Source organism: Triturus cristatus, chromosome 4_1, assembly GCF_964204655.1.
Source record: "Triturus cristatus chromosome 4_1, aTriCri1.1, whole genome shotgun sequence".
In the NCBI taxonomy this organism is placed as follows: Eukaryota; Metazoa; Chordata; class Amphibia; order Caudata; family Salamandridae; genus Triturus; species Triturus cristatus.
Window position 1 is genome coordinate 174,454,113 of NC_140585.1, and position 26,946 is coordinate 174,481,058.

The 26,946-nt window shown below is 44.6% G+C and overlaps 2 protein-coding genes across 6 annotated transcripts in view; one reads left to right on the plus strand and one right to left on the minus strand.

The window, feature by feature from the left end:
- LOC146853834 (uncharacterized) overlaps positions 1-26,946 on the minus strand; it is a 218,191-nt gene that overhangs the window by 93,998 nt on the left and 97,247 nt on the right. The gene's annotated exons all lie outside the window — the stretch shown is intronic.
- LOC146853835 (membrane-spanning 4-domains subfamily A member 4A-like) overlaps positions 1-26,946 on the plus strand; it is a 293,969-nt gene that overhangs the window by 48,971 nt on the left and 218,052 nt on the right. For 2 of the 5 annotated variants that reach the window (XM_085651830.1, XM_085651833.1), the window contains exons 2-4: positions 16,365-16,509; positions 19,289-19,408; positions 23,414-23,470. In XM_085651830.1, coding sequence (XP_085507956.1) covers positions 16,378-16,509; positions 19,289-19,408; positions 23,414-23,470 — 309 coding nt within the window. In that variant the 5' untranslated portion in view covers positions 16,365-16,377. Of the gene's footprint in view, positions 1-15,556; positions 15,687-16,350; positions 16,510-19,288; positions 19,409-23,413; positions 23,471-26,946 lie in introns of all 5 variants that reach the window. The other 3 variants (XM_085651832.1, XM_085651834.1, XM_085651831.1) reach the window with 2 other exon arrangements.

The following is a 26,946-nucleotide window of genomic DNA, read 5'->3' on the forward strand; positions in this document are numbered from 1 at the left end:
GAGCTCAGAATATTAAAATACATCTTTTAGTGAAGTTTATTTTTATATTCTGTGTTTGAAGATACCACTTTTAAAAAGTAGGTATTTTCTTTCCTAAGCCTTCCAGTGTGCTCTGCTGTTATGTGTATTGGCTGTCTGGTTTTGGAGGGACAGGGCAGGCTGAGTCAGACCTAGGTTGAATAGAGAGATCTGCATTGGAGTATGGGGAGGGGTAGCTCCTGGTCCTGAATAGGGCTGTGCCTGGCAAGGTGAATGCTGGCTCCACCTCCCACTGTGCGTCTGATGGCAGAGTCCCTCTTTCTGAAAGGAAGGATGCAGCCTGGTAAACAAAGTGCTCCAGGGCTGGGCAGAACTGGTTCTGGCTGGGTTCAGTGACTTGTTGCTTCTGAGAACAAAGACTTTTGGGGTATAAATATCTATGCTGAAACCCCTACAATTTTTGATGCTCCTGGTCTACAAGAAGAACCTCTATCCGTGTAACTGATGGAATCTGCAGGAGAGGACTGTCCTTGTGCTTGTGTGCTGTCTCTTGGACTGGCCTGTAGTGGTTACTACTGGACTGGGAAGAAGAGGAAAAGGACTTTGAAGGAACTTTTATTTTATCTTGCTACAGCAATCACCCAAGGGCTAGAAGAGAGCTAGCCTCCTGATGGAGTCTCAGGCACATCAGACTCCACCACCAGCCTCCTGTTTCCTCTCAGCGAGGATTTCTATCTGCAGGTGAGGCTCCTGTGAGTTCCAGGGCCTCTAGTTCTACTGTGGAGAAGAGAGTCATGAAAATCATCGCTAACGCCCGTTAGCGAGCCACCGCATCTGAAGAGCGTAAGGAAAATCATCGCGCTGCTGACGCTGAGTGCTTGCTACCGGAGATCATCGCATCACATGTTTGCGGGCCTCCAAGCGCTCGCTAACCAAAGATCATCGCATCGAGTTCTTCGCTTCACGACATCGCAGCTCAGATGCCGAGCGTTCGCCATTTTCATCGCATCGGATCAGGATCGTCACTCCCTCGCGGGGCACCATTTCTTTTCATCGTAACAAGATCGCACATGCAACAGGCTCGATGCATCATCCTCCCTTCGCGGCAAGGATTTCAACGCATCGCTGGCTTAGCGTGTAGAAGTTTGTCGCTCTGTCCTGCACACAGATCAGCGCATCATCCTCCCTTGCGGCAAGGATTCAACGCATCGCTGGTCACGCGTGAGGAAAATCATCGCTACAACTCCTTAGCGACATTTTGGTTGCTTTGCCACAGAATCCAGGTAGTTTGTGAGTAAAAGGGTCGCAGAGACCACTGCCTTGAACTGAACTCCTCTTTGCACACTTTGAACTATTTTTGCAGCATTTTAAGAGTAACCCTATTTTCTAGTACTGTGGCTTTTTACTGTTATTGGTCTTGTGTTAAGTCTATATATAAAGATACTTATTTTTTATAACTACTTGTGTGGTGTCCCTTTGTAGTGTTCTTCACTGTGTTACTGTGTATGGTCATAAATGCTTCACACACTGCCTCTGAGATAGGCCTAGCTGCTCGTGTTACGTTACCACAGGGTTGAGCAGGAGTTATCAAAGGGTGTAGCCCGCTTACTCTGACTTAGGAAGAAGGGTCCCTACTTGGACAGTGGCCAGCCATTGCCAACTAGAGACCCCCATTTCTAACAGTTTATGTATAGCACATTAGGGTATATCGGATCTCCTTTAGGTCTGGTGCTCTTGTTCTGCCCCTCTGCTTACTGCAAGTATAGATAACAGCCCATTAAGGAGGAGAGAATATCAGCAGGAGCCAAAACTAAACAGGGCTTGAATTGGCCACAAAGGGAAAGAAGATAGTAAAAGAAGGCGACGGAAGCTTGATAGCAATGTATGCGCTCGCAGGGAAAAGAAGCACTAACCTCGGCTCAAACAATGACTCAAAGTCAAGCCCAAATGACTCCAGTGGCAGGTCTCAGAGGGATGGCTCAGCCTCCTCCGGGCTCTGATGGGCGCTAACAGGCCTGCCCTCCTGTTGGGGGAGGTTGTGGTGGCTGTAACGGGCACTAGTGCTGCAGGAGCCCCTCGCTGATTATAAGCACCTCCTGGCACGGACAGCAACGTCGGCAGCGATGGCCGCAAAGCGTGACAGGGGATGGAGTCCCCTGCTCCTGTCGGGGAAGGTTTTGGTGGCTGTAATGGGCACCCGCGCTGCGGGAGTCCCTCGTTGATTATAAGTGCCTCCTGGTGCGGACAGCGACGTCTGCAGCGATGGCCGCAAAGCGTGATGGGCGATGGAGTCCCCTGCTCCTGTTGGGGAAGGTTGTGGCGGCTGTAATGGGCACCCATGCTGCGGGAGTCCCTCGTTGATTATAAGTGCCTCCTGGCACAGACAGCAACATCGGCGGCGACAGCCGCACAGTGTGACGGGGGATGGAGTCTCCTGCTTCTGTTGGGGGAGGTTGTGGATGCTGTAACGGGCAATGTTGTATCATAAGTAAGGCTCCCAGTTTTCCGTTTTTACTGATTTTTACAGATAAATACAGACAGAAACCAATGTGTTTCCTGTCTGTATTTATTTTTAAAAGCGGAAAAATATGGAAAATTGTGCTTCTTCTTCGTGACTCTCCATACTGTTCTTCGTAATTTCCAGGACAACAGCTGAGAAGATAGATGGCATGGGAAATCAAAAACAGATTGAGATTTCCATAAATGCAGGCGTATGTTAACATATATTTGTATTATAATGCTGATATTTACCTGTAGGTGTAGTGTTTTGCTATACTTGGCGGCTTAATTTACTAAAACACGACAGGCAGCAAAGTATGAGTGCATGTTTATCAGTTAAATACATGTGGAAATATACAATTGTAAGACTCCATATATTCGTAAAACACAAAATAAATATGGATAAATACCAATAAGATGGCCCAAAAATAAATATGGATAAATACAGATGGAAATGTTAAAAAAATAAATACCATAAAACAGGGAGCCCTAATCATAAGCTACCTTTAAAGAAAGGTAAAGTGGTGATATTACCACTGTCAGTGGTTACAGTACACAAGTGGTACTTATAGTTCTGTATGCGGTGGTATTGCCTCAATTATGGAAATGAAAATGATCGTGAACGGGTACACACAAGTCAGCACTCACAAAATTCAGGGCGTACAGAGCCCCTATTGGCCACATGTTCAAGTTATGGATTGTTAAATAACTTTTTGTTTTATTTGTGTATCATGCAAACTGGTTTATGAAAAAAACACTCTGATTGGCTTGCTCAATTTGGTTGAGGTGAAGCTGTTTGAAGGTCCTGTGCTCTGCACTTCCAATAGATACATGGCTTGGAGAATAAACGGATTTAACAGTACTAATGGGGTGGGTACAGGAAACGGTTCCTAAACATCAACTCGAGAACATCAGTCCATTTTTCATAAATCGCTCTGATGCACATCAGGTGAAATCCAGCAGTAGCAAGAATTAGTAACTTATTGAAACATATTTTCAAAATGACAAAAAAGTAATTTCAGAATGATGAAATTCAGCAACACTGTACATCAAACTTTTGACCTCGGAGTACTTCGGCTTTAGCAATTTCTACAATGTGTAATCTCAAAACAATCCATAAGAATATAAAAAGTAGTATACATAAAGAAAACGCCAAATGTGAATTTATTTCATATTACTCCTAAAGACATTTTTTACAATTGGAATTTTAATTTCCATGGAATGTTAGAACTATTCAAAATGGTTTTATTTCTTAAAGATTAAACTATATGCATGTCTCTTTGCCTTTTTTGCCTCTTTTTCGTGCTATGTTTTTCTCAGTGCACACCAGTGCTTCAGCCATGCCAATCCATCACTCTAGATTCTGTTTGTCTTACTTATGCTGCTCACATGAATCAAGCTAAGGCTACTAAGTCTTTTTTCAGCCTCTAACTTTCAATATTCAATTCTGCTTTTTTGTGCATAGGGGCTTATTTACAAGTCTCACCTTTTTTGACACACTAGCGGCGCAGTGTGCCTGCCCATATTTACAAAGCTACGTAAAGCCACCCTTTTTTCAGGCCTTGTAATTATGGCCCCCTTTCATGCATTACTCTGTGTGAATGGGGTGTTCCATGGTTGTTACTGTGAGTGTTGCCACGCAACCTCCATGGAATCTGACGCCTTCCCAGATTTACATGGTTTTGTAAACCTGGGAATGTGTCAGATTCCTACGCCCCCGCACAGGAGACGTGAGGGAGGCACAATGAGCAGAAATACCTTTATTTCTCCTCACTTTTCCTTTTTCTGTGTGTGCAGCATTTTACAGCTCACGTGGAAAGAGGAAAACACATCTTGTGTTTGTTTTTGGGCTGGAAGATGTCCCTGCACAAAGCAATCACCCCTAGAATGCAGATACCCCTCCACCATGGCAAAAGGGTGCCTGCATTGGCGCCTTACAGCCCATTGTGGCCAGCGCAGGGGAAAAGGACAAGAATGCACTGTATCTTGTACATATCGTGCATTCCTGCCCTTTTCTTTCGACACACGGCAGTGTAGGAGGAAGGCTTGCTGCGCTGCCGTATATCAAAATATTGTAAATGAGGCCCATAGTTTACTTGTCTGCTAATAGTTTTTAATTTCCTAAACAGTCACGTTCTCTAGAATGTATTGCAAATTTCAAGGAATCCGCTGACCCCAGGGTAAGAACCACTGCATACATTGTATAGCACCACGAGATACACGCAAGCAGCCATGAGACAAGTCAATATGATAATGCAAATTCAACTTTGACGCACTTGCCTGGCAAATGTCAGCAGAGATTGTTACAGGCAAAAGCATCATCTGTGAATCACTTGTTTCCTCTTTGACAGATAGACTTTTATTAATATTTGAGATCTTTGGATGTGTAATATACTTTGGTGCATTTCCATTGGTATCAATGGGCTATCTATGCCACTTCGGTTTTCTGCCAACTAGTTGTACATTTATCTTTTTTACTGGGTACTGATCTAAAGAACAATTTAATTAGCATAAGAAATGTGATTTACATCGATGCATGTGCGATTGTTTTTGTTTTTCTTTAGGTGGGGCGGTTAAGCTAGTTTTTTTCGGTTTTGCACCAATTTGCTTATTTATTTTCCATTTACTTTTAATTCGTCACTGATTTTCCTGCAGATTTTGGAGATGACAAAGAGGGACAGGTCCAGGTTAGCCCAGGTCATAACTATAAAAAAGGGGCTTATTTATAAGCCCATGGTGCCGCCGGTCGGTCACTTTTTTGGACACACCAGCACCTCAGTGTGCCTGCCCATATTTAAAAGGCTGCTTATAGCCACCTGGCGTGGCTTTTCATGGCCTTGCAATTATGCCTCTGCTTTCATGCATTACTCTTCATGAAAGGGGCATTCCATGGGTGTTGCTGTGGGTGTTCCCATGCAACATCCATCAAACATTACGCAGTCCCAGATTTACAAGGTTTTGTAATCCTGGGAATGCATTAGATTCCTAAACCTCCCGAGGGGAGGATTACGGGATGTGCAACGAGGAGAAATACCTTTATTTCTCCTCATTTTTTTCCCTTTGTGTGCTGAATTCAACAGAAGACATAGAAAGAGAAAAACACCTCACATGATTGTTTTTGTACAGGAAGGTGTTTACAAAAACAATCCGGCCTGCAACGCAGACACCCTTGCACCATGGCGCAAGGGTGCATGAATTAGAACATGGCAGCCCATTGTTCACCACTACAGGGGAAAAGGATGGACATGCACCTTATCTTTTAGATACGGTGCATTTCTGCCCTTTTATTGTATTTTTTGCTCTTTGTTGAGACATAATCTCCAGAATAGTCTAAGAAATGTTGGAGTTTATGGTGTTCTGTTTTGCTACCTAAGACTCCTTCTCCAAGTGAGTTATTGAAACACAATCCTCAGTTCAGGTGTCCATGGAGGGTACCCCATTTCACCACTGATGAAGTAAAACCTCTCTCTAGGAAGAAGCAAGATATTTTAAAATTCAAAAAAACTTTTTTCTCATTCTAGTGCAGTCCAAAATAGTGAAATAGAGTCAATTCCACATCTTGTGCTACAAGCAGCTCAGTTCTTTCTATGAATCATCAAAAAAAGGAGCTATTTTTGTCATGTCCACATGTTCTCGACCTATGTATTCATGTGCTATTACATTTAGAACAAATTCCAGCACAGATATAGTTGTATACCTTCATGATTTATTATTCTGATTGGATATAGCTTTACACCTTCTCATACGTCACTACACTTTGTCCGTCCCTCTCACTGTTTTTATGTACTTTTCTAAACCTTTCTCTAACTTATTCTGTCTTTAAAAATGATTTACTAAAAACACATTTTTTGATGAGACAAATTGGTGTTAAAATAGTGATACAGGGTGATAGTGTAAAGCAACATTATCCAAGGAAACATTTTGTTCAGACAAGCAAACCACATGCTCCATTCTTTCCACAAGGTTGTATGACGGAACCCCAAATGCATTTATCCAGCATGCCTTTTCACCGCAGTCATTACCCCGACTGCGACATTACCATGCGTTACTTGACCACGCTAGTCGTTTCAACAACTTGCTTAAGGGGGCGCTGTACTTTGGAATAGTATGCATTACTTTTCCAACTCCAGTCTGCGCAACAATATGGAAGGTCTTGGACTTCTAACACCAGCCCAACAATGCGCCCCTTATAGCAAGTCATTGTAACGACTTGCATGGTAAAGTAATACATGGTAACGGCCAAGGTTGGGGTATTGACTTCGTTGTAAATGCTGGTCTTTGTTTTGACTGCGTGGTAAAGGATGTTTACTTTCCACAAGTATGACAAAGCATTGTGGAAACCACTGTAGCCATATTACCACTGCTCATTTTACACTTCCTGATTAGTAAATTAAAGATAAAGTAGGGCATTTTTTATCTTCTCTGCAAGATGATCTCAACTGCTATAACATTACTATAATCTTCCACACTACTGTTTGAACCCAAGCATATTTCGAAAGGCTCAACTAATTCCATTTTCTTAGTCACTTTTGTAAGCCACTCACATTGTATAAGAGCTGGTGCAATAATCATTGTTTGATCAGAGAGATGAGCTCGCCCTTATTAAGTCTGGCTGGAGACTGCTTTGTTTGTGCCACTATTATTATTATTATTATTCTGAGTTTTATATAGCGCCTGGTTACCAATAGGCATCCCAGCGCTTACCGGCACATAGCACTACTACAAGAATGCAGGGATTACACGAGAAACAGAAAAGTTTTTAAAAGTTTACGAAACCGAAGAAGACTAGCTTCCGAGCGCAGTTGTAGGGGCAATGAATTCCACAAAGAGGCCACATTTATTGAAAACCTTCTGCCACCGGTTCTTGCCTTTTTCACCCTGCCGACCTGAAGGAGATGTTGATAGTCAGAGCGGAGAGAACGAGGGGCCTTGTAAGGCTGGACCATCTCCTCCAAAATAGGAGGACCTACCCCATGCAAAACTTTGTGGGCGATGCAAAGTGACTTGAATTTCACCCTGTCCCTCACCGGGAGCCAGTGCAGTGCCCTCAATGCCGGACGAGCGGATTGACGCCTAGGGAGACCCGTCAGAAGCCTAGCAGCCGCGTTCTGCACTTGCTGCAGTTTATTCAGGGTATAATCGGGAGCACCCAGGAAAAGCGCATTGCTGAAATCCAGCCGCGAGATGATAAGTCCCTGGATGAGAAGCCTACGAGTGGCCACTGGGAGCAGAGGCAGAATCTTCTGGGCTGAGCGGAGCAGGCCAAAGCACACGCCAGCAGTCTTTTTGGCATGGGTTTTAAAAGATAGGTCCTGCTCCAGCCATACCCCCAGGCTCTTGATCTCCAACTTGGGGGGGGGTACCGGTCCCAGACAGTCTGGCCAGCTGCTGGGGGACAGAGATGGAGAGGAGTTCCCCAGCAGCATCAATTCCGTCTTGGAGCCATTTAACTTTAGGGCTGAGCTGCACATCCACGTGTAGATCTTTTCAAGACACGTGTGCAGCCGGTCGGGATGGTGCGCCGACTGGGAAAGGCCTACCACCAGCTGAGTATCATCAGCATAACTGATGATTTTAATACCCAGCGGCAGTACCACACTCTCCAGGGGGGCCATGTAAACGTTAAATAAAGTAGGGCTCAATGAAGAGCCCTGTGGCACACCACACTGGAGAGGGGATGAAGATGATTTTTCCTGGCCTTCCCATACCTCAAATGAGCGACCTTCCAGGAAGGAAGCGAACCATTTGAGGGCCAGACCCGTAATCCCCACCCCCGACAGCCGTTGGAGAAGCACCTGATGGTCCACGGTGTCAAAAGCAGCGCTGAGATCCAGGAGGATCACTGCCACTGAACCCCCCGAATCCAGCATGCTCCTCGCATTCTCCACGACCGCCAGCAAGGCGGTGTCAGTCCCCTGACCGGGGCGAAAACCCGTTTGGGAGTCGCCCAGGAGGGAATTGGTTTCCAAGAAGTCCGAAAGGCGGCTGTTCACCAGCTTCTCAGCCACCTTACTGATACCCGGCAGCAAGGAAATAGGCCGAAAGTTAGCGAGATCGGCGGGGTCAAGGTTAGGTTTTTTCAAAAGGGCCTTAACCACCGCCCCTTTCCAACTGGGGGGCACTACCCCCTGGACGAGAGACAGGTTTATCAGGTCCGTCACAGGGCCACCGATTGTAGATGACACCTGTTTAAGATATTTAATAGGTACTGGGTCTTTCGGGGAGCCGCTCTTCATAGACCTCAGAACCGCCAAAACTTCCTCCTTAGTAACCGGACCAAAGGAGGCCAGCTCCACCGATTGCAACTTAAGTTGGGAGGTGACATTATCCTCCAAGGAAGATACCTCACCTAGCCGGGGAAGGGAAGCCAATATATTGTCAATTTTGCTTTTAAAAAACGAGGCCAGTTCTATACATTTTTTGCGAGGGTCCTCGTGGAAAACCTGAGGATCGGGGGCATTCAGTAGCTCCTTAATAACCCTGAATGACTCTTTAGAAGAGTTGGCCGCCGAGCCTATACGCTCTTCAAAGAATCCTGATTTTGCCACCCGAATAGCGGATTTATACCTGCTCAGGGCCGCACGATATTCTTTACGACTCGCCTCACTCCAGTCTCTCCTCCAGGACCGCTCTAGCCTCTTGCAACCCTTCCTCAAGGTTCTCAGTTCTGGCGAATACCAAGGTGCAGAGCCCATTCTCTTCCCCCTCGTAAGTTGTTTCTTTTTGGGTAGGAGAGTGTCCAAAGAATCCACGAGCCAGGAATGAAGATTCGCATCAGCAACTATTGGGTTAGCTCCCAGAGGGGGCTGCGTAGCCTCCAGGTGTGCCACCCAGGTGTCAACTGGGAGCCTCGACCAGGCTCTCTCCAGGGTGTGAACCCGTGGGACCACCGCAGTTGGGCTATCAAATTGCCATGTCGCGGACACCAAAAAGTGGTCTGTCCAAGGCAGGGCAAGGGCCGGAGATGGAATAAGATGGTCCAAGTTGGAAAGTATGGGATCAAGCAGGTGGCCCTTCTCATGGGTCATGCCCGAGTTGGCCAGATTAATTCCGAAAGATTTAAAATCATCGAGCAAATCAACTCCCGCGGCATTGGTGGGGTCCTCTAGATGGATATTAAAATCCCCGAGGACAACAAAGTTGGTAGTTGAAGAGGCAAGGAGTGCAGTAGTTTCAAGAAGGGAGTTAGGGAAGCTACCCAAGGGTCCAGGAGGACGGTAAATCAGCAAACCTACCAAAGACACTGTAGGTGACAACCGAAGGGAGAACTGTAAGCTCTCACAATCAGACACCCCTCCATTCTGAATCTTACAAACAAGCGTGTCTCTGTAGAGAACTGCGATTCCTCCTCCCCTCCCTTTAGGTCTATCAAGATGGACCATGTGAAAGCCCGGGGGGAGTGCTCTGACCATGTCAGGACCAGAGCTGGGGGAGAGCCAGGTCTCAGTAAGATACAACACATCCAACTCGTGGTCTAGGAGAAGTGAGTTAATTTCAGTGGCATGGCTCGGCAAGGACCGGCAATTTAATAAAGCCATGGAAAGAACAGATTTCACAGCCACTGAATTGTGGCCGGAGGGGCAGGCTCTACACGGTAGAAACGGAATAGTTCCCATCTGTGCAAAGCTACAACTAATAGGGTGGGGCGGACGCAAAGTCAATAGGGCGTCCCTCCCATATCGAAGCCTAGTAGTAAATGGCGCCACAGAGTCGGGCATGATGGCAGGCCCTAGGCCCGTCCGGGCCCGGACGGGCACAGACGGGCTCAACTCTGGCGTAACTCCGGCGTCAGTTCGGCGTCCCCGCAGCGCGTAACCGCGGCGCGTTGGCATGGCTACCTATATGCTGAACCAGCAAGGTAGAGAAAGGACTGACTGCGCGCTGCTTCCCCTCAACAAAGATGGCCACCTCGAGAGAGGGCGAAGGACCCGCAAAGAGCGGTGAGTTGACCAATTAGGGTGCAAGCTAAGATGGCAGAGGTGGGGGTATGTGGGCCAGGCAGTTTTAAAAGCAAGGAATAAATGTCCTAAGTAAAATAAACTATGTTGGAAGGTGTGTTATTGGCAGGGGTTAGTATGCACCTACCACTAGCAATAAGGATTCCCACGCAATAAAAGGTCCAGATAAGGTCCCACTACATTAGCCCCTGGCTCAGACCTTAGTAGCTGGCTGCAAGCAGGCAGGCTATGTAAAGTATTTAAATTCACAAATGCATTAAATAAACAAGACACAAAACACAATAAAAATCCCATACCAACTTATAATAATAGGAAATATGTATATCTTTAACAGGACACTAAAATGACAACAATCCAATGTAGGGAAGCGGAGATAAGGAATTGAATTTTTTTTACCACTTTACAGTGCCTAATAAAATATAGGCCAAACTGGGACATCTGGTCATACTGCACCGGGACAACCTCAAGGTTTGAGGCCAACGTCCATAGAGCCATGGTCAGATACACTAAGTGGGAGGCCCTGGTCAAAATGTAACGTTAGGACTTAGAAACTTTTCAGGATAATTTTCTCTCGACATCTTGTGAGGCTCCTCTTCAGGACTTTTTTCAAAAGTTGTGGCTAACTTCTCGAAACATCCGGAACCTCTTCCTACAGTTCCCCTTGAGGGTTCAAAGTGTCCAAAACACAAATCCAAGAGTCTAGAAACTCTGAGATGATCCTTGGACCACAATTCCCACAATGCACCTGGCCAAACCTTTCAAAGTCACTGGATTCACTCCAGGCTGGGGATGTCTTGGAGGAAAAGGTGCAGGCAAGATCTGTTAACCTGTTGCTTTCAGGGAGTCCACTCCCTAATCCTTTTTGAAGCAAGGCAAAGTACTCAGGGCTGTAGTTCCAAGTGTGCAACAGAAGCAGTCCTTCAGGGAGCAATCCTGTGTTGTGCAGACAAGGGTTCCAGCAGGGCACTCCTTCTTATAGTTTCAGGCAGCAAAATCAAAACTGAGTTGCTATACAGCTCTCACATATTTATTCAATGATCTGCGCAACAAGCAGGGGGGGCACCCCTGTTCAATGAGGTGCACGGTGCCACCCAAAAGCATGACTGCTCTCTCCAAAGTGGGGCATATGCTTGTCCCATAAAAGTATTCCACTTTAAAATTCATGATGGAGATTTTCTCTCCTTTGGAGTAAGATCTGGCTAAGCTAACCCACTGGGGAAACTCATTTCAATTAACACTTCCTCTTCTGCAAAGTCCATTTCCAGGCCTGCCTTCTGGATTGGGTTACAGGAAGGGGGTGGTAGGCCTGGCATTCCTTACTATCTTGCTTTCTCTTTGAAGCCTTGTTTGATTTATTCAGCCCTGGCCTGGCCTTTTCTTTCCAGCTGCAGAGCTCTCTCCATCAGATAACCTCCGCCCTATGTGGCCACTTATCACCTCATCAAATCACTCTAGCTAAGCCTGTTAAGGCTGATCAATCAGAGAAGACTACATGAAGGCTGGTTTTTGGATCACAGAAAGGAAAGTTCTATAACTTCTTTTCTGTACTAGTTATGATAAATTCAACAGTGGGAAGTTGTTGGATTTATTATTACCAATCTTTCAATTTTTTGAATAACATGTTTAGTCCCTTTCGAACAACAATTTTTTCCAATGTTACCCTATGGAGCTAATAATCTACAATGGGGAAAACGGAATTGCAAGTTATTTTCTCACCAGGGCATTTAAATAATCTTTTATAATGCCCCTACTTATAGTCACAAGGCAACTCCATCTCTGGGGCACCTAGCAGAGACATTAGTGGTTACTTATAAGTAAAAATAAGGTAGATTACCACTTGGTAAGTACTTATACCAGCAAAATTGAATATGCATACAATTAACTTTTTAAAGACAGTCTGCAAAGCAAGGCTGCATTTTAAAATATCAGCAGGCAACACAGTGTACACTTCAAGAAGGAAATCTGCTGACCTTCTAAACAGCTCGGCTCCATTATATACGAGGGACTTATAGGCAGTTTGAATCCACCTTGCCTTATTAACTACTAGGGACTTACAGGGTCTATAATTGCCAATTGTAATTATACTAAATTACCATATACCCTTTTTCACCAGAGCACTGGCCCTGGGCCTGGTTAGCAGAGCCCAGGGCACGGTCAGTCAGTTACCATTTATAAAAAGACGTATAAAGAGAGAGGCTTTTGCCCTCCCTCATTCTTGATCTTCTTTACGGGCTCTTGGTGGGCGGCAGATGGCCATTGTGTCAGGAAAGGTAGTGGTCTGGTGGGTGGGGCCTGCTGCAGTAAACAAACAGATGAGCCTCTGCAGCGTTCTCTCTGTCTCTCCTCTGCTGGTGATCACACTAAGAATTCTGGGTTTCCCCCAAAGCCACCGGCCCTCTATTTTATGTACACTATGCTGGTTTGTGTAATGCATCAGAACAATGCTCTTCACTGCATGCATGAGGCCACCTAGCTGCACCGGTGCACTGGAGCCATATGGGCTTCAGCCTTGGTGCATATGGACATGTGCACTCAGGGAGAGCAGTGGCAGCTGCTTGATCCTCTGGGAAGGTGTTCAAATGAGGCTGGAGCCAGATCCCTGGAATAGTAGACAAGTGTCCGCGATCACTAAGGGGCCATTGGGACGGAGCCGAGAACCTGGTCACTGATGGAACCAGTGCTTGGTGAGACTAGTAAACACAGCTGGTTGAGCACATGTTATGGGAGTCAGTCATCCATGCTGAGGTGATGTGGATCGAAGTGACCAGCCTGTTGTCACGGTGTAAGGGTTCTCAAAAGGGAATAATTGGACAATCTGGGACATCAGTACCCGTTCAATCTTATGATGGAGTCGACCATCAAGGCTCACAATCAGAGGACGAGCACTCGGCTTCAGAAGACTTGCTGCAGTGTTATTTCAAGAGTGAGTCACGGCATGCATTCAACCCTGGTCTCAATAGAAAGACTAGGAGAACTGTTCAAGTATAACTTTTGTAGCAAAATACTGAAAGCACGCTGACACTCCTCACAGGCGTATGGCCATACATTACCAGAAGCACTCGTATCTGCCAGACTAGCAGTCACACAGTACTGGAAGCTCTCTCACAACCCTCACACACTAGCAGTCACACAGTACTGGAAGCTCTCTCACAACCTGCACACACAGCAGTCGCACAGTACTGGAAGCTCTCTCTCAACCCTCACACACTAGCAGTCGCACACTACTGGAAGCTCTCTCACAACCCTCACAGACTAGCAGTCGCACACTACTGGAAGCTCTCTCACAACCCTCACACACTAGCAGTCGCACAGTACTGGAAGCTCTCTCACACACTAGCAGTCACACACTGTCTCCCACCCCCAGACTAGCAGTCACACACTACTGGAAGCTCTCTCACAACCCTCACACACTAGCAGTCGCACACTACTGGAAGCTCTCTCACAACCCTCACACACTAGCAGTCGCACACTACTGGAAGCTCTCTCACAACCCTCGCACACTAGCAGTCAGACACTTCTGTAAGCTGTATCACAACCCTCATATACTAGCAGTCACACACTACTTGAAGCTCTCTGCCATCCCTCAGACTAGCAGCCATACACTACGGGAAGCTTTCTCACGATCCTCACACAGTAGCAGAAAAGTCAGTAGGTCTGTCTGAAAGCTAAAAGTGTCTCTTCAATGACTTGTGAGTTTGTGGGTGTTGCATTGTTGATGGGCAAGTGAATGAATGCAAGAATGAGTTGTTTATTTTCAAGATGTCGGCATGACAGTAACGGTAGCTCTCTCACAACCCTCACACACTAGCAGTCGCACAGTACTTGAAGCTCTCCCACAACACGCACACACTAGCAGTCGCACAGTACTGGAAGCTCTCTCTCAACCTTCACACACTAGCAGTCGCACAGTACTGGAAGCTCTCTCACAACCCTCACATACTAGCAGTCGCACATTACTGGAAGCTCTCTCACAACTCTCACAGACTAGCAGTCGCACACTACTGGAAGCTCTCTCACAACCCTCACACACTAGCAGTCGCACACTGCTGGAAACTCTCTCACAACCCTCACAGACTAGCAGTCGCACATTACTGGAAGCTCTCACAACCCTCACACACTAGCAGTCGCACACTACTGGAAGCTCTCTCACAACCCTCACACACTAGCAGTCGCACACTACTGGAAGCTCTCTCACAACCCTCACAGACTAGCAGTCGCACACTACTGGAAGCTCTCTCACAACCTGCACACACAGCAGCCGCACACTACTGGGAGCTCTCTCACAACCCTCACACACTAGCAGTCGCACAGTACTGGATGCTCTCTCACAACCCTCACACACTAGCAGTCATACACTGTCTCCCACCCCCAGACTAGCAGTCACACACCCCTGGAAGCTCTCTCACAACCCTCACACACTAGCAGTCGCACTCTACTGGAAGCTCTCTCACAACCCTCATACACTAGTAGTCACACACTACTGGAAGTTGTCTCCCACCCCAGACGAGCAGTCACACACTAAAGCTGCCTCCCGCCACCTCAGACTAGCAGTCACACACTACTGGAAGCACTCGTTCCCCCCAAGAATAGCAGTTACACTACTGGAAACACTCTCACAACCCTCGCACACTAGCAGTCACACACTACTGGAAGCTGTATCACAACCCTCATATACTAGCAGTCACACACTACTTGACGCTCTCTGCCATCCCTCAGACTAGCAGCCATACACTACGGGAAGCTTTCTCACGATCCTCACACACTAGCAGAAAAGTCAGTAGGTCTGTCTGAAAGCTAAACGTGTCTCTTCAATGACTTGTGAGTTTGTGGGTGTTGTATTGTTGATGGGCAAGTGAATGAATGCAAGAATGAGTTAATGGGTAAATTAATTGATGAAAGAGTACAAGGATGAATGCCAGCATGAAGAACAGCGCATGCATGAATGTGTGACACCACGGACTAAAGCATGCAGATGTTTTCAGTTACTAGATATAACTATTGAGTTTGCCAATGTTTATTTTCAAGATGTCGGCATCACAGTAGCGGTAAATATTGCCACACTGCCACATTATTGTCTCGCTTACATCTATGTCGAAACATCCTGTTTTCACCCACTGTAGAGCCTGCGGTCACCAGGTTCAGTGACAGATGTGCCCCCGAAGCAAGTGAAACCAGAGGGTGTCAAAGCAGAGCTGGCGACCACAGGAGACGAGAGCAGGAAAGCTGAGGTCTCCTGAACAAAGTCTCTGAGTGAGATCCTTATGTGCTCTCTATTTACCAGAATGAGTCAATGATGGGTTTCAGATCCTCAGTTAGTAATAGATGCAGGACAGAATCAAAGAAACACTTCAAGAGGTTGGTAATGTTAGTTATGGTTTTATTTTGCACCAGAACCCCACGGTTTCTAGGAGGCAATCAGGTAACATCTGTTTGTGGCATACAGGTTACACCGTGTGCTGGTTAGTAGGTGGTGATATGGTTTAGCAGACTAATAGCATCTGGATTGACAAACTGGACACAGTATAGTCCCCGGCAACTAATGGCCCACTCACAATCACATGATCGATGAGTCTTCAGTGTAGACTCCAGAATCCATGCGTTCCCTCCAGTCCTTCTCTAACACAGCTTCTTTCTTGGCACAGCTGTTAGTTCAATAACTGGGGACTCCTGCGCTTTGAAGGGGTGACCGTCCTTTGAATTTTGCAGCATCTAGAAAATATTGTACCTCGCTCCACTTACTGGGCTCCTAGCCAACACAAAAAAAAAAAAAAGAAAATGCAATATAGGGTAATCTTGTTCACAAATTGACTGGAGTGAGATCCTCAAAGGGTAAAGTGAATATATGAACCTCTTGTGATTGGGTAAATGGCATGTTTATGTGTATTTAGTATATTAACATTTCACCATATCTTAGCCTTTTGTTGACAGCTTCTTAATCGCGATGGCGGCGCCAGCTGGGAATGGCATGTATGTGGTGACCCAGTATATCCCCTATGCTAACTTCAACCCTGCTCAGCCGGCGGCGAGTCACATTCTAAAGAGGTTCAATGAAGGAGAACCGAAGACACTTGGAGTAAGTACTGGGGCTCTTCAAATATGATTGTCTTCATCTAGCATGGCCAGTTCTAGAAATATTTAATAACACATATATGAAAAATGCTCTGTATGATTTTAGCCCAGACAGACATCAAGCATTTCACAGAAAATATCATTGAAATCCTTAACTCATTAAGGAGGGGATAGAGAAGGATGGAAAGGAAATTTTTAAGTAGAAATCCAGGGACACAGGTTGATGTGATGTTCATGGTAAGACCCTCATTACAAATCCCCTCATTTAGGTACAGGCATACTGCAGGGCTGGAATCTCAGATTCTTGGTCCTATCCTTGTAAGTTGTTTACCCCAGAATGTGTAAAACATCTGGACCTGGGAATGTCAGGCCCAATCCTGTATGTTTTCCCTCCTTTCTGGAGAAATGTTTATCCATAATCAGGGAAGGATGTTGGTGGAACAAGGTGGTGAATGTAAAGCCTATAGTTTGTTGCACAATGGAGCAAAGGAGTTTCGAATGTAAGTGAAGCAAAGGATGAAACTGAGGGGCATATTTACAAGCCTCTAGTGCCACCACAATCCCACTTTTTCAGACGTTGCGGTGGCGATATGGGGTTTGCCTTATTTACAAGGCAGCATTATGTCAGTTAACGTGGCTTAACACTGCCTTGTAAACAAGGCACCCTTCCACACTACACTTAGCATGAAAGGGAAGGACAATGGTTGTTGTCTTGGGCGTTTCACCGCAACACCCATTGATTTTGATGCTGCTCCCTATTTACAAGGGTGGCGTTAATAGGAGGCAGCGCCAAACTGAAGACCAGGGAAAACCTGGCCTTAAACAGGCGAAATGAGGAGCAATGCTTTATTTCTCCTAGTTTTTCTGTTTCCATGTGTGCTGTGTGGTGCAGCACACATGGAAAAAGCAAAACACCATTGATTGTTTATGTGAGGAGGGTGTCCCTTCCTGCACATAAACAATAATTGGAAAAAAAAATAAGTTTTGCAGCTTCTATGTGTGCGGCATTAAGCAGCACACACAGAAGTTACAAAGCGCCATTACTGAAAGTTTATGTGAGGGAAGGTACACCTTCCTGCACATAAACAGTCATTCCCCTGCAATGCAGACACCCTTGCAAAATGGTGCAAGGGTGCCTGCGTTGGCGATAGGCAGCTAAATTAGCACCAGTGCAGGGGAAAACTCAGGGCTGCACCATATTCTTGTGAATATCATGCAGCTCTGTGTTTCAGATGTGCTGGAGTGTGGCATTAACCCCTTCAGTGCCCATGACGAGCTGGACTCGTCATGGGCCGCGGTTGCGCTGTGCCCATGACGAGTCCAGCTCGTCATAGACCCCACCCGCTAATGCAACGGCCGGCACAGGGCGGGGAAAGGGGCGGGCACTGAAGGGGTTAAGCCAAGGAGGCTAATGCTACGCTCCGCCACTTCTCTCGTAAATATGCTCCTGAGTGTATTGCATTGAGGTTAAAATGCTAGCATAAAGGACCAAGCATAGATGCCGATAGAAGGTGAGCATTGAAAGAATGAGGGTAGGAAAGCCCTTTGAAAAGAAAACATCAGAAGAAAGTATAAGTCGGTAGATAAGTGAAGTGATGACTCTATAGTCTAGGTGGTCTTGTTATTCTTACATGGAAACTTTGCTTAAAAGAAGTGATATAGTTGATGTGTAGAAATGCAAAGGCCAAAGTCACTCAAAAATTGGAGCAACAAGGGTTGGCGCATAACAAGGTAACCAATGTAGAGGCATCAAACAGTCATGTTAGGCAAGAATTTGGTGGCCGAAGGAAGTGAACGCAAAGGGCATTACCTAAAATAGGTCACCCATCCTGCTCTTCAGTAGTCAATCCACCACTTACAGCAGTTCAAGCCTACTGAAACTTCTGGCACTAAAAAGTGAATCTGATAATACAAATTTCTCAGCCAGCCTCACCATCTCTATCACTACAACTGATTAAGGTCCTAATTATGACTGGTGTAATATGTTCTGATGTATGTGTCACTCCTGTTACTGCACATACTGAAATTATGAGTTTTGCCATTCAAACCACATTCCTAGATAAATGTCAGTAGGCCAAATCTGCCAATATTTAATGGGGGAAAATGGCAGGTAGATCCCAGGACATTTGGATTTTTGGGCAGCAAGCACCAAAACTCTCATGATTTTTTATGTATTTCAAGATGAATGTGACATTGATGAAAGCAGAGAAAAGTAAAATAACAAACAGAATAGATTGAAAAGAAATAGGAAATCTTTAGTCATTACACAGTGAAAATATTTAAGAGCAGCACAAATTAAGAGATACAGGGAGGTTAATAGTTTACAAATTCTTGTAAAGTTTTTGCCAGTAAGAGTAGATGAAAGAGTGCTTGTGAAGGACAGATGTATTAAAAGCAAGCTACTTTGGGGCACATTATCAAGGTCCGGCGTTAAAATTATCGCCACTTTATCGGCAGAAAACTGCCGCTAAAGCAGCGTTAATGGGCTTGATAATATGCCCTGGAGAATTCCAATAGAAGTCCATGTACACACCAGAACATGGGCAATGGGCTTGATAATATGCCCTGGAGAATTCCAATAGAAGTCCATGTACACACCAGAACATGGGCTTCTATGGGAATTCTCTACGATAATAGTTTTGGAGTGTAGAATCAGTAGTGGCTGGGCTAATTAGGTCATTGAGTTGGTAGAAATGCTATAGATGCTGAATTGAATCTTTGCTTCCTTTTCGACTTTCCTTCTCATGCTTATAACTTACGCACTTCATTCATCTTCACTGTAGGCAATTCAGATCGTGATTGGTATCCTGCAGATCTTTCTGGGAGCCTTCCTCTGCGCCCTTCCCCTAACATTTGGTGCAGTCTCCACTCTTATCGGAATGCCATTCTGGACATCTATCTTTGTAAGTATGATTTTTTTAAAGAAAGGCACATAACTCTGGGCAGTTTTATAACTTTTTTTGCAGCAGTGTCTGTGGGAAATACCTTGCGTCATGGGTGAGGGTCATGAGTCACATGGATAGTGTCCACCCGAAGTCAGAATTGATAACATTGGTAACTTCACCCAACCACCTAGGGATAAATATGGGCACCTTGGGGACCAGACCAAATTCACTTAGATAAGGATTGTGTTGTTTGTTTCAAAGCTCTGATTTCTTAGGACCTGATTTCTTAGGACCAGAATGACATTCACGTTTGGACCTGGCCGGACGTTGACCCAGTCCAGCACGACCAGATAACTGCATTTGGCGCTTTGTGCTTTTAGGTGCTATTTTACACTTTATTCTTTAACAATTCATAACTCCAGTGTACTTATTGGATGTTTGAAATTTTGGTCTTGTTTTATTTATTAAATTTGGCTCTATTTTTTTTAACCTGGTGTAGGATCTTTTTGTGTGGTGTTTTCACTGTTCCACTGTTTGAAGTGTTGCACAAATACTTTGCACATTGCCTCTAAGTTAGGTCTGTCTGCTCGGTGCCAAACTACCAGGGAGTTGAGCTCAGGTTAATTAGTGGCTTGCTTGTGCCTCACCCTGACTAGAGTTGTGGTTGCTGCTTCACCAGGGCTCACACCCCAGTCAACAAGTAACCCAGTTTATCACATTCTCTAAGGAGGCAAGACAAACCTCAAGGGTATTACTGTCTCTCCACATTGGGTATGTTCTTGCACACAAGGTGACAAAATCATGAGTGGGGATGAACCTCATTCATGAATGTGGACATGCTAGTACATAATTCTGGGTAGTGGACAAAATCCCATATGGAAGGACTAAGCATATGTAATTCCAGACTCTGTGTTTGAAAACACTGGAACTATGAAACACTAATTTATGACTGGAAAACTAAAGCCATATGCTCAGCTCTCATTCTCTAGACTGCTATTTCTCCAAATGGCAACCTAACAAGCCTATGGTATGAGCAAAATTATCACAGGTATGGATATTATTTTTAAAGATATTTTATTACAGTCAATGAGTTAGATTTCTGCTAGACAAATTATGAATTTATTATACTGCTTTTTAATATATAACATAACATAACATATAACATAACATGTATTTCAGTGTTGAAAAGCACCTCACTCTTGTTGATGCTGCTAAGGACCTTGGTTATTGACTTCTTGACAGTTTATACAGTGTTGTGCATTTCTGGTCAGTCATTCTTTCAAGTATTTAGTTAACTGGAGATTAAAACTTTTATGTAAGACCCTTCCACTTCCCTGGACGGATCATTCAGCTCTTTTCTTTTCCATCTTGACCCAGTGGAAGGGAGGGGAACGGGGCAACTCAGCCAAAGCGATTAAGTTCCGGCCTTGGAAAAGTGCGAACATAGAGGCACTACAGGAGGCTCTCTCTAATTCCACACTAGACCTTGTCAAGGATAATAACAAAGCTGCCATCAGCCTTGCTCAATGGCTGGAGACTGCATGCAGCAAAATAGTACCTATGAGAACAATAAAAACCCACAGGAACCGTCCCTCGGCGCCATGGTTTTCCCCTAAACTGAAGTAGGCACAACTGAGCTGTAGACAGGAAGAGCGTCTTTGGAGAATAGATTACTTCCCGGGAAAAAAGCTAGGTAGAAAAAAGATCCTTGCAGGGTACAAAGAGCTTATCAAAGCGGAAAAGACCAAATTTGTCTCAGGGAACATTAGAACAGCTGGGAATTCCTCCAGGGAACCGTTTAAAACAGTTAATGATCTATCACACTGGAGTAACAATAAGGTTTTTGAGATGGACGAAGCCTTCTGCGATAAGCTGGCGGTTCACTTTCAATCTAAGGTCAAATCCATCTTTCAAGCTTTTTCGCAGCAGCCTCCCAGTGCCAGCCTCATTTGGAACTCGGAAGGGTCCTGGGTCTCTGAATTAGTCAGCGATTAGGAAGTCTCCCCCATTTTCGCGGAATTCTCTCCACTTATGCAGGAGAAAACCATCAGCCTGATGAGCTCTATTAAGTCGGGTGCTCCCACCGATCTGTGCCCCACGGGGATAATTAATAAGTTGTCTAGTCAGGTGGTGGGACCAATTAATGACCTTCTGAATCACGTTCTAAGTAATGGGATTTATCCTGACATCTGGAAGAAGGCCTCAATTCTCCCTCTTGTGAAAAAGCCCTCTCTGGACCCTAGGTCAGTGGACAGTTACAGACCTATCTCCCGTTGCCAGCTAAGGTCCTGGAGAAGGCCATGAACGCAGAACTGCAGACCTTTCTGGATGCCATCGATTGTTGGACCCTGCCCAGCATGGGTTCCGAGTCCAACATTGCACCGAGTCGGCACTGGTGGCGGCGGCGGCGGAGGAAATTAGAGGGAGAGTGGATAAGGGCGGCAGAGCGGCATGAATTCTGCTCGATCTCTCTGCCGCCTTTGACACGGTCCACAATGTGCTCCTGAGTAAATGCTTGCATGCGCTGGGCTTTAGGGGTACAGCACTGTCGCTGTTGACCTCCTTTCTAGAAAACAGCCAACAGTGGGTTGAGTTGTGTGGGGTTAAATCTTGCCCCTTCTCTCTCCCATGTGGGGTCCCACAGGGATCAGCACTCAGTCCAATGCTTTTTAATGTTTACGTTACCCCTCGAGTTCAGTTTATCGTGAGCTTTGGCTTGTCCATACTGTCTTACGCTGACGACACACAGATTGTGGTGTCGGTAACATCCCAGGTTGAGAATGACGCTTACAACTTCTGCAGCTGCATGACCGCAGTGGCAGGCTGGATGGAGGAAAATTGTCTAAAGCTTAATTCTGGGTAGACATAGGTATTGCTATTCGGGAATGAAACCTCCTTCTGGAATGGGGCGTGGTGGCCCCAGGAGTTGGGAGATCTACTGAAGCCAGTTCTGAAGGCTAAAAAATCTTGGAGTCATCTTTGATACCAAGCTATGCTTCAGTGCTCAGATCAATGCAGTGACCTCCGGGGGCTACTATTTGCTTAGGGTTCTGAAAAAAATAGACAGAAGATCGTAATGTTGGCCCTATGAGGGTCGAAGTTAGATTATTGTAATACACTCTATCTAGGCATTCCAAAATATTTGATAAAAAAACTGCAGTCTCTCCAAAATGCGGTGGCTACAACACTTTTGAACATCCCTAAGTTCAAATCTGTGGCGCATCTACTACATGGCCTGCACTGACTCCCTGTGGAGAGGAGAATTTCGTTCAAAAAACTTGTGCCTAATGCATAAGGCACTTCACGGCAATGGCCCCCTTTATTTTCAGGAGCTATTTACATGGTATTGTCCCAGTAGAATGTTGAGATCCAGCACAGAACACAAGGGTCAGATTCCGAGAATTAAGCAATTAAAATGGGGCGGGAGGACATTGACATTTCAGGGTTATGGAATTCCCTCCCGCTGGCCCTCCGCTCCCAACAAAGCCTGCAGCTGTTCAGAAAGCAGCTGAAGACCTGGCTGTTCCCCCGACTTAGTCCTAACGCCCGATGACTCACCTTCCCGGTTGCTGTTTCTTTCCTTTTGTCTTGTTCAGCCTAGCCTAAGACACCCTTGGGTATTGCGCACTTTACAAACTCAATTAATTAATTCATTCATTATGATTGGCGCAATGGAGCTGAAATAACACATGTTCATGTTAGTCATTATATAGAGGGAGGGTGAAGAATTAAATCTTTTTCATATTTTACTTTAATATAATAATACTGTATTATTAGTGATCACAGTGAATTCAGTCAGAGCATACAAACATGTTGTCAATTTTCTGAAGACCTTATTCATCATTCTGAGAGGCTCTTATTTTGGGCTCTTCTGCTGCAACTCCTAGCCAGAGTACAAATAAGTAAAATCTAGTTGTAGAGTGGTGTGTATTTGTTCCTATTTCTTATAAATGCTTTGTTGCAATTCAATCAATGACACGCGATTGTTGATAATGAATGCAAATTATTTTCTCTTCTTTATAGTATATCATCTCTGGAGCATTGTCTGTTGCCACAGAGAGAAATGGCACCCTGAGCCTGGTGAGTTAAATTATGTACTAGACCTTGCCCTCAGTAAAGATGTGGGTTTCCTGGATACACATGGACATTTTGCAGAAATGTAAATGGTTTCCCCTAGTCATTTGCAAGTGTCTTAGGTACAGATTTAGGAAGAGACTGGATGCAGCACTACAGTCAACAAAGTTTATTCCCTCCTTTGCTCAGTAATGGATGAGTAAAATCTGTGGCTGGAGATTCCCCGCTTCAGGTACTTTGTGTGCATGTACTATTGTGCACTGTTGCAAATGCACATATAAGGCTTTCATTCAACAGCAGAGTAACGTTGTTGCATTTTGCAAGAGAATGCAACCGCGATCCGTAAGCAACACTTCAATATTCTCATTTAAAAAATCTACTTTCCCGCAGATTACATTTTGGGCAATATTTAGAGTTCAGCAGACAGGATACTCCATCAAAACTGGTGGATTTCCCAGAGCCATATTGAAAGTGCCAAAGGATACACTGCACTACGGAAGGACAGGATATCTGCCACATTTGTGATGGAGCATTATGTCTGCCAAAATGGCACTAAGGGCATTTGTCATATTCCGACTCCATCACTGCACATCCCAGGGTCTATCTGTCAATCTGCCTTTTTGGAAACAAAATTGATTACAGTACTCTTTACTTCCTACTGAATTCCAAGAGTAAGCCAGGAGTAAGTCAGAATGTAGCATAGCTTAATAACTTCAGTGAAGGACGGCTCCTGTAATAGTAAAAGTCCATCATTATGCAGCAGGACATATTAGCAGGAGTAAGTCCAGTTTATGAATCACAGCTGTCATTGATCACCATAAATATATAGCCCTGCTTATATCCAAAATATGTCTCCAAACCTCCCCTACAATACCAACCCACCCACCGCATTATCTCAAAGTGGCACGAGCGTAAAACGTGGTTCACACTGGTGTCTACCTCAAATACTAATATGCTGAGCACGAGCATGACATAGGAATTCCGCAAGCTTGTATACAACCCATCTTCTCCCTTTACATTTGTTTTCCTTTTTTTTTTATACATAAGTACAAAGTCTTTACATTTTACAGGAGGACGTCTTCACCTTGAACCCCTGGTACTGCCACTGGTCACTACCAAATGACCATGAAATACCAGATCACAGCGTGAATTCCCAAAACCATAATTTTCTGGTACATCAAGAAACACATTTGTAGCACAGTCATCAGATCATGTGATTTCAACTATAAATAGCAACACACTTCTGAGATTCCACACGGTACCACCCTCAACACGTACGGCATTCCTAAAGACCTGAATGACACGCACAGGATCCGACCATTCAGCAAATCCCTTACCCATCATTATACCTTTCCTTAACCGCACCATGTCACCCACATACACAACTTGTTTCCCAGGCACACCCTTTTTTCCTTGAGATCCTCTTTCATTTTCCTTTCATACACTTCCATTTTCTCACAAATTTCTTTGAAATCTACTTCAGCAAGATCACAACACGATTTCTTGTCTCTTAATCACCATGGGACCAAATTAGTGCTAGGTTTACATCCCCTTAACAATTCAAAAGGAGTCGCCAACAGAAAAGTAACAGGATAGGGCGAGGTTCTGTAAGTCAACAACATAGACTGCAAAGAATTCTTCCAGTTCAAACCACCTTTTACAGCCAATTGGATGGCTTCTTTAACTAAATGATTGAACCTTTCCACTTGCCCATTTTCCTCTGGGTGGAAAACAGCAATTTTCTTGTGAACCACACCACACTCTTGGAAGTACTTCTCCATCTGTTCTCCATCTGTTAACTGACAAACAGGGACCCATTGTCAGACATGAGTTCCTGGGGAATGCCCTCTCTACAAAATATCTCATCCAAAAACGCTATGACCACTTCATAAGTAACATCCCTCACATCTTGATATCTGGCCATTTAGAGAAGTAATCTATCAGAACAATACCATAAGACTCCTGTCCAGGTAAGACAGCAAATGGACCAATGATATCTAACCCTATATTGCGTCAAGGTGCTATGGGCAACTCTACAGGTTGAGGAACAGATATTAAGGCTTTGGCTGATTTGTCACTATTAGCACATTCATCACATAATCTCACTTGATGCTCCACAAAAGAGTCAATGCTCGGCCACCAAAAATTTACTTTAATATGACTTCTCGTAGCTGAAATACCAAAATGCCTGTCATGAGAAATATCAACAATAGCTCTCCTTAGGCTAAAAGGAGGAACACACTTGTCAACCTGTGCAATTATATTATTTCCCACTGCCAGTTCCTCACGTACCTTGAAAAGAATTCATTAATTCACAGGCAATTTTCCTCTCCTTAGGCCAATCCTCCAAAATAAATTGTTTCACCTTGGTAAGTTCACTATCTTTTCCCCATTTTGTCATATCACCTGTTCTCCTCCACAACTGGAAATTCAGAACAAAGTAAATGAATATCCTCCGATGTGAACGCCACTTCAAATTCATCTACCTCATACTTATCATGGCCTTCAACAGGTGAAGGTAATCTGGACATGCTATCAGCATGTTCATTGTTTTTTACCAGGGACGTATTCTATCTTGTACTGAATTTTTTTTAATTTTGAAGCTAATCTGGCTAACCCAGCAGACATGATATGACCGCCACAGGTGCTAATATGTGCACAAGAGGTTTATGAACAGTTTTAATAGTGAACCTTGTACCACACAATAAAACCTAAAATGTTTAGCACCCCACACACAAGCTAATAGCTATCTTTCAATCACCAAATACTTTTTCTGTGCTTCACGGAACACTCTAGACGCATATGCCACAATGCATTCATGTCCATGTCCTCCTCCATCAGCACTCCACCTAAGCCACTATTGCTAGCATCAACCATTATACTGCAATGCTTCCAAATGAAAAGGATTTTAAGCAAGATGCATTCACAATAAGGGTTTTCAAGGTGTCAAAAACAGTAGACATAACCTTGGTTCATTCAAGTTTAGCATTTTTTTAGTAAACTTCTTAAAGGATCCACAATAGCAGCATCATTTTGGATCAATTATGCATAAAACTCCGTTAATCCCAGAAAAGCCACCAACTGTTCCTTACATGTAGGTTCTGGATCCTTGCTAATGTTTCTACTTTACTTTTTTTGGTTTAATACCAGTTCTGCTGATGCAATGTCCTAAATCTACATTTATCTGAGCGTAAAGTCAACCTCTTGGATGTTAAAGCAGACAAAATATTCTTTAAGTCACTGTCATGTTCTTCTACATCTTTCCCAAATACCAATATATCAATATATCATCCTGGAAAGCCACTGCTCCAGTAGGATCATCCGGGGTTCTTTCATTAAACTTTCGAATACCGAAGCAGCACTTGCTAAATCAAAAGGCATTCTGCAGAACCGAAACAAACCCTTAAGAGTGATGAACGCAGTCAAGTTTTTGGATTCTTCATGCAACAACACCTGATGATATGCACTGGCTAAATCAATAC